Genomic DNA, 8,067 nt, shown 5'->3' on the forward strand with positions numbered 1-8,067 from the left:
TTTTCAAACTAAAGTAACATGAAGTAATTGGGTGAGGGAGTGGTGGGTTTGACAGACAAGGCAAATGGCCCTTTGGGGAGCACAGGGTTAGTCTGTGCCACTGACAATCTACAGGGTGAGGTCCTCTTTGGGTTGTGGCACCTGTGGAGCATAAACACACCAGGGGAGGACAGCTTTCCTTTCAGCACGGCAGATCTTCTGTTTAGCTTTCCTTCCACTAAAAACATCCCCTAACAGACAATCCAGACCTCCTCCAGCCCTGGCGCCACAGGAAGAGCCAAAGAACCCTGGAACCTCTGTCGGTGAGAGGCACAATGCTCTCCCACCTCTGTTTACCTAAATCCACTTCCTCCATTCCTTCCACCTAAGGTGGCCGTAGAGCCTTGGTCACCAAAGCGCACAAACACAAGGAGGATAAATAGACCAGCAGGGCTCATGGAAGCTATGGATTCCATCACTGGAGTTTCCCTAGATCCAGTTTGTAAGACAAACAAGTGGAAGGGAATCACGCAGGGACTCCGTTAGCAGTGATAAATGGATTCACACATTAGAGTAAACACATGGGTAATGTGTGTATGTATATTTGTGTTTCATGGCACACCAGTGTGCATGCATGCTCATGTGCATGCGCACGTTCTCATGAGAGCTTGACAGCAGTTTTATGCAGATGTTGATATTGTCCTATCTGAGAGTCACTTTGAGTGCTCCGTCAAATTATTCAGCACTTACTGCATGGGCCAGAGCGCAACCCGCAGGGGAACCGATAAACAAACAACAGAGAATTATTCAGGGTTTAAACACTTAAACACCCACTTCAGCTGAGCCTTTTAAGTGGGTGATTAAAATGGGCACTGAGCTCCCACAGAAAGCCCAGAAACACCACAGGGGCCCCAGTCACCTAGGGTTTCTCCTAGACTCACACACACATTGTGCACTTCATAGCACTTATCAAATGTTGAACTAGGGCAGAGTACTGCTACACTCAGGTTTTGGAGATTTTTTTAAGTACATATTTCAGCACTATTACATCAATAATATTTTAAAAGTAGAAATAATGCAAAGTTCAGACTAACTGAATGGTACATTCAAGAAATCTACTATATGAAAAGTCAAACTCATCAAGTATGACCACTGCTTTCTGTTCCACTGACTCCTCAAAATTTTGCAGACCTTGTTACATCAAGTCTTTGATCTGCCATATTGACTGCATGAAACTTGCACATATTTGTGAATTAAAATATTTTATATTTAACTGCTCTCCTTTCGAATTCAATTTTCCTGTAAAAAGTGAGGAGGAAAATGGGTTTTGATGACTTTAAAATTCATTAGTGCATCTGAGGCATATACACACATCAAACGTTATGTCAAAAAACATATGAGCATTACAGCAATGATAGTTATGTCAGTTAGATATATCCTATATTTAGATAGATTTACTGCTCACTGTATCACACTATTTATACAATTTCTGCTAATCAATTGCAAGCAATTTCACTCCAGTCCAGGTTTAAAACAAAGAAAAACTACAGAGCAGACCATCCTCAAAAACTATCTATTCTTCAGAGTTGTGAAATAAATGCCACCCTCAAGTGTTGAACAAAACCCACCAGCCAGAGAGACACTTTGATCAACAGCTATCCGTTGCTCCAAACAGAGCATATATTTGGGGAAACAAAGCACAATCTCAGCTGCTAATCCCCTGAGATTCAGAGCACATTCCCGCAGAAGCCTTTGATCTCTGGAGTGCATCCGGACAGCTGACTCCAGACATACTGCACACTTACATGCACACGCATGAATATGCACATAAATGAGCCCTTGGACTATTAGTATACCAAATACACAGTTTTATTTTAGATGACACCTACAGTGGCATTACTTTAGCAAACCTTAAACAAAACATTGTACCTGTAAAGTATTAAAAGACTTGCACAATACGACTAAACTTAAATCTGCATTTCTTAAAAAAACTGCTATGTGATGTATCATAGCAGGTGAGCAATATTTAGAGAAGGATGAGATGTTTTAGTTAAAGAAAAAACAAATAGTTGGATAAACCTGATCAAATGCCTGCATGCCACTAGACCTTTATCTTAGGGTGCTTTCACACCTATGCCTTTTGGTCCGCTTAAAGCGGACTGGAGTCCGCAACACCTGCAAGTATGGTTCGTTTGGGCTGGTGTGAAAGCACACCAGATTTTTTTGGTTCGGACTAAAGAACCGGACAGAGACCACCTTCGGGAGGTGGTCTCGGTCCGCTTCTATGTGAATTCCAGTTCGGTTCGCTCCTGGTGAGAACACAAACCTGTCTCCATTCAGACCGGCTTGATGGCGCAGCAGACTTTTTGGTCTACGGGAGCTTCCGTAGCAACCTGCACAGGGAATTTTGGGATAACGATAACATCTTGCAATGCATCTTCTCCGTGCCAAAAACGACTGTGTAATGTTCTCGTACCGAATGCGAGCTTCATGCTGGAATAACAGCAGTATTTGTGCTTGCTGCATAAAGCAATGATATGAATATATGGCAACAAGAACGAACAGGAGAGCATAGTTCATTGTTTACGAATAAACCTCAATCCATGGAATAAACACAGCCTGTTGTTTTCTTCCGGGATTTTTCCCTCTTCACATGCTGCGCCAATCAGCGTTCACCTACGTCATCTAAAACACCTTATTTTGTGAACAGCGCCGCCAAACGACTGGGGGGAGATATAACATTCATCGTAGTTGGTTCAACTGCGAAAACACTGGTGTGAATGCGAACTGAACCAGTTGAAAATAGCAACACTGTAACAACTTTTGAGTCCAAACGAACCATTCTAACGGACTAACAGGTGTGAAAGCACCCTTACTCTAAACCACTATCATTCTTTCACAGAAATCTGTTCCAAGACCACCATTCACAACAACTCAGAGTTATCCGCTCTGCTTTGTCGCACAGGAGAAACTCCTCCAGCTTTTAGTAATCTATGTGACATACGATGCCTGATGTGACACTAAAGCCACCTCCACATCCTCAAACCTCCCAGTCCCGGAGCTACGTTGATGTCAGCCCGAGATTTCCACTGCATCTTCTCATGGGAAAATAAAAAAAAATTCACAGAGCCCCTCTATGGCCAGGTGCTACCCCTCCTCCCAAAGGCTAGGGCTTTTCTTCTCTTTAGAGTGTGGCTCCAAACTTTTCTCCCAGCCTCTTCAAAGAGCAACAACAGGCCCTTGGTCCCTTGGGAGCACAGAGGGGGTAGAGCCCGGTGGGAGAGGGGCATACGTCACACAGCACGCACAAGAGGCCAGCCGGTGGGAAAAGAAAATGCACAAGCAGAAGACAGAAAGAAGGAGAGAAAGAAGATGAGGAGTCTGTATTTGAAAGGTGCTTTCAGCCTCTAGACAAGGGCCCTCGCTTTGTGAAAACGACAAGGAAAGAAAAAGCACAACAGCAGAAGCGAAAAACGAAGGGGGTCACAAGACCTGCCATGTCTTTTATCAGACTCGGAGGCTGAGGGAATGCGTTTAAAAGCTTTAGGCCTATTTCCAAAAAGAAAAAAAAAACAAAACGTTTTCTACTTCAAAAAAATCAAAGACCTCGCAACCAACTGTGAGACAAGGGGGTTGGGGGCAGAAGCTCCACTGTGATTCACTTTTGAGTTGCATTCTGTCGTCAGATGTACCTTTGCTTTTTGTCTGCATTCCATACAAACTGACGGAAGTTCAGTCGAAGAAGAAAGAATCCAGGCTTTGGATTTGTAAAAGCAGCAGCTTGGGAAGACTGGACGTGCAGGGGGTCTTTTCTGACTACACAGAGGGTAGGGCTTCACAGAGGAGGAGGAGCCATCAGTGTCACTACAAACACCTCCCTGCGTGGCTCACTTCAAATGCAGTCTCATTTCATCACCCACAACCAACACAGGGCCACAGGGTAAACGCAACAAACAGATGGAGGTTAGGAGGAAGGGAGGCAGGAGAGGGTAGAACCAAAAGAGGGGGAGGGGGATTTTAAGAATAGAAAGCAGTAAGTTGTCAGGAAAGCAATTAATACAGATCAGTATGGTGGTTCTTGAAATGCGACAATGAGAGCCAAAGGAAGCAACTTAATAATCCAGTCACCAGAAACTTGAACTTCCAAGTCCTAAGTTGTGAAAATCTTCTGCCCTATCAATGTCTTTGTCAGCAAGTGAATTCTACAGGCTGCACATAACATATCAAATTTATGGGCGGGTGTAGACAACATGCAGTACACTAGGGGAAAGCGTGCCGAGGTTCACATGACCTGGATCTCATGTGTTGAGAGCTACAGATCCACCTGCCCACACCACTCACTCACCGTCCACTGAGCCCGACCAGCACTGCACCTGACTGTCAAACTCATGAATGAGCGTAGAGCCTGCATGGAAACATCATTAAGTCTTCAAGTGGATCTTTATGCTTCAGGCTAGCTGTGAATTTTTAAACAACAATTTAATCCAAACAGATTAATGAGGACAAAGTGCTAATGTGAGCCACTCAACGACGACTCCTTTAAAATCTGCATTGTCCCTACAGAGAATATGTTTTGGAAAATATTGGATCAAAAGAATTCCAAGCGTGGACTCCCTGCTGTTGACACCCGACCCACATTTTCCTGGACCGCGGTTCAGCTGGGAGGGGGGCTTAAAGAACAGAGGCTATAAATAACTATCTCACCAGGTATTCCATACAATATAGACAACTTTTAAAGCTAAGAGCATAGACTTGCATTTTCTCCTCTAAGAGGTTAGCTTCGGTTTTCATCTGAAAGCTCCATGAGGTCAATCTTTTGAACTCCTTTTCAGACAATGTTAAGACTTCTAATACAGTTAAAGAAAAGTATAAGCGGAACACTTTCTGTACCAGAGACTAACAGATTCTATTTGAGGATTAATTCATACTTCTAGATTTAAGATCATTTTGATCATTTAGAATTTCTAGTGAGACACTGAATTATTCAGTAAACGCTGTAGAAAGGTTGGGACCTTTTACCCACTGTATGACTCCTCTTAGCATCACAGAAAGAAACATTAACACATAAAACATCAGCTTATTTAACAAAGTGCTTACACAACAAAAGACAAATGTAGAAAGCAGCACTATAAAGTGATGTTTTTAAGGCTTTGAGAAAACTACTGAAAGAGACACCTCATCTGAACACGGCGCGTAAACTCCTCTGCCTGTGACTGATGGGGAAAAGAAACATAAAACCTTGACTTTATAGATGTGTACAAAACTGTTCTCTGGCATGACACTGAACAGCAGGAAACATACAAATGCATTAAACCTTAAATGCTTTCAACTTTAAAATGAATCCTTACATTCCACTTTTAGAATCCACTTTATAATCACAAAACAAGAGAGAAAAGCACCCAAATAAATATTGATGTAGAAACACCTTTCTTCTTTTCTTCATTTTCCCCCTGAGCTTTAAAAGCCATTAGGCACCCAGACTTGAATTATTTATACAAGCTGAACTCCGCTAACTCTAAATTGTTCAAAAACATCCAACCCTTTCGGCAGGGGCCCCTTCCATCCTGGGCCAGAACTTCACACACACCAGTTGGTAAAAGGAGCACACGAATATGTGGAGGAACAAAGTAATGAATGTTTGTTTTTGTGGTAATAATTTATGGTAATTGCATGGTAATAATGTGGTTTTAAATGCTTAAATTGCCCAAAGCGTAAGCAATGGTGTGAGCGGAGTGGATATTCTGCTGCAGCAGTGTCTACGTGTTCAAGAAAAGAAACACAGATTCAGGTGTTTCTCATAGAGCCACTCCCAAAAAACATCCTGTTGACACAGCATGCAATGAGTGCAATCCTGCTGGTATACTAACGTTTACTACACCTTTGGACACGACAGGATTAACACCTTTGACACCATGTATGTGCCAAACTCCTGACACTTTAACCACAGTTTTACTCTGTAATGAATAATCCACTGTGGAATGCAAAGCTATCAAAAACTAATTGGGGCAGAAGACGAAACTATGATGGACTTCAGACCTGACGTAAGTGAGACTTTGACTACTAAGAACTTCCTTAACTTTTATGCTGACCTGCTGCTCACCATCATGCTGATAATTCCTCATACCAAAGGCTCATTTCTCCAAGAATCCTACCCAGTGACTGTATTTGTGTCTTGCCTGCATAATAATCAGTTTAAATGCATGGAATAAGATGACCTTCAGATAAGAACGCCTGCACGCCAATGGAGCATGAGCAGCAAAGTGGAAAACATAAGATTGACTGTTTACTTCACCAATCACATGCATGTCACTGATGTGTGTTTAAATGAACTGTCAGATATTTTGAAAGGAAAATCAAGCTCCACAACATCACAACAGAATATAGCAGCAGATCCTCTAGTGTGTTCAAAATGCAGCTGATCCTGCATCTGGGCTGTGCTCAACAGATAGATGCATTTCTGCTCATAGTGTCTGGATCGTGGGTGGAGGAGCTGGTTTTCCTTTTTATTTTTTTGTTGCCTTGATGGGCTCCAATTCCTCAACCATGCTGCCTTTGAGGAAGGCATCGCTAACCAAAGAGGCTTAAGGCTCCTCTGAAGCAATTCCAAAGGATTTCCCCACTTGACAACAACAGCACAGTGTTTACGGCACTGCCAAAATACAAAACAAGCATGACCTCCAACATTTCTCCCCAGCTTTTACAATCCATACTTGTCACCAGACTGTCACACACTGCAATGCTTTCAACTCAGGCTTGATCTATTGTTACCTACTAAAAGAGAGAGCGAGCCTAAGATCAATGCAAAGGCAGATACCAACATTTGTTCCCTACAGAGAGCTCCAGCAAAGCAATTCCTTGTTACATTTTTGTCACAGCGAAACAAAAGCAACACTAAACGAATGTGGCTCACTTCAAGGAATGTGTCAGTCACTATGAGCACCTCTGGTAAAAGTTTGTCCACTTACAAGGCTTCGGGGAAGTTTGTTTAGACTTAGTTTAGACTGAAATTGGCCTCACATTAAAGCGGTGATGAGGCGAAGCGCACTAAAAACAAAATAAAAAATAAAATGCGCATAAGTGAAGACACAGAAAACAGTTAAATAAGAATTTAGCAGGCATCTCCACAAGGCTGCCTGGCTATAAATAGCCGGTGGACGGAGCGGTACTCACCCGTGTGGTCAGACCGCAGTTATTCTTGTGGTGACAGTCCTGTTGCTCCAGACGGGAGCTCGTGCAGTAGTATTTCTGCTTAACGAGCCAGTCGTCGATGCCCTTCCTGGCCAAGCAGGCGTTCACCACGAAGCTGTCTCCTGAAACACACCAGCCCGTCAGCCTGCACACCACAGCTCACGTTTTCCACCTTCAAAGACTCCGTAACGAAGCTGCAAACTGCTCACTAACTATGTCCAGAAACACACACGAAGAAGGAGAGGGGGCAAATAAAGTGCGCTTACCTTCGGGACTCTCCCTCGGTTTACAAATAGCCGCTTCAGAGACAGAAAGAAAGACAATGAATGTGTTACTCGAAAGTACCGCAGCAACTACGAGCTGTGATTTTTTCTCTCTCTCTCTCGCAGGAATAAGAAGCCTTACCATGTTTCGAGTGCAGTTTACCCATTTCTATGCATCGAGTTGGAGTTGAAAACCATCAGATGAATATAATCCAGAGATTTTGTTTGTTTGTTTTTTGTTTGTTTTTAAACAAATAAGAAGCAGGCTGCGATATCCAGACAGAGGCGCGTCCGTGGAGACGTAGGGCAGACTGCGCTCAGTGCAGGACCGTGCGACTGGGAGCCGGAGCAGCCTTTGATCCGGAGCGCAGCGATGTCAAGACGCAGATAGACGACAGAGTGTGCGGTTCCGGCCAACGCCTTCAGAGTAAAGCACACAGAACAGAGACAGGCAAAACAATCAGAATCAGAAAGACTATTTCTATTGTACTATTGCCAAGTGAGCTCGCACACTCAAGGAATTTGGTACACACTAACACCACCAACAACAAGACAGCAAGAGAATAAACATAAAAATCTAAATCTGACAAATTCCAAATAAAGGTGTAAATAAAAGACATACATTTGCCTAAACCAG

General features: G+C 43.1%; 1 protein-coding gene across 1 annotated transcript in view; it reads right to left on the reverse strand.

Moving 5' to 3' along the window:
• The window catches only part of nkd1 (NKD inhibitor of WNT signaling pathway 1), a 32,759-nt gene extending 24,960 nt beyond the window's left edge, over positions 1–7,799 (reverse strand). Inside the window, exons 1-3 of the mRNA XM_022196795.2 lie at positions 7,573–7,799; positions 7,434–7,466; positions 7,150–7,289 (exon numbers count right to left, since the gene is read on the reverse strand). Coding sequence (XP_022052487.2) covers positions 7,150–7,289; positions 7,434–7,466; positions 7,573–7,597 — 198 coding nt within the window. The 5' untranslated portion in view covers positions 7,598–7,799. The remainder of the gene's footprint in view (positions 1–7,149; positions 7,290–7,433; positions 7,467–7,572) is intronic.
• Between the last annotated feature and the right edge of the window lie 268 nt (positions 7,800–8,067).

This window comes from Acanthochromis polyacanthus, chromosome 2 (assembly GCF_021347895.1).
Source record: "Acanthochromis polyacanthus isolate Apoly-LR-REF ecotype Palm Island chromosome 2, KAUST_Apoly_ChrSc, whole genome shotgun sequence".
In the NCBI taxonomy this organism is placed as follows: Eukaryota; Metazoa; Chordata; class Actinopteri; family Pomacentridae; genus Acanthochromis; species Acanthochromis polyacanthus.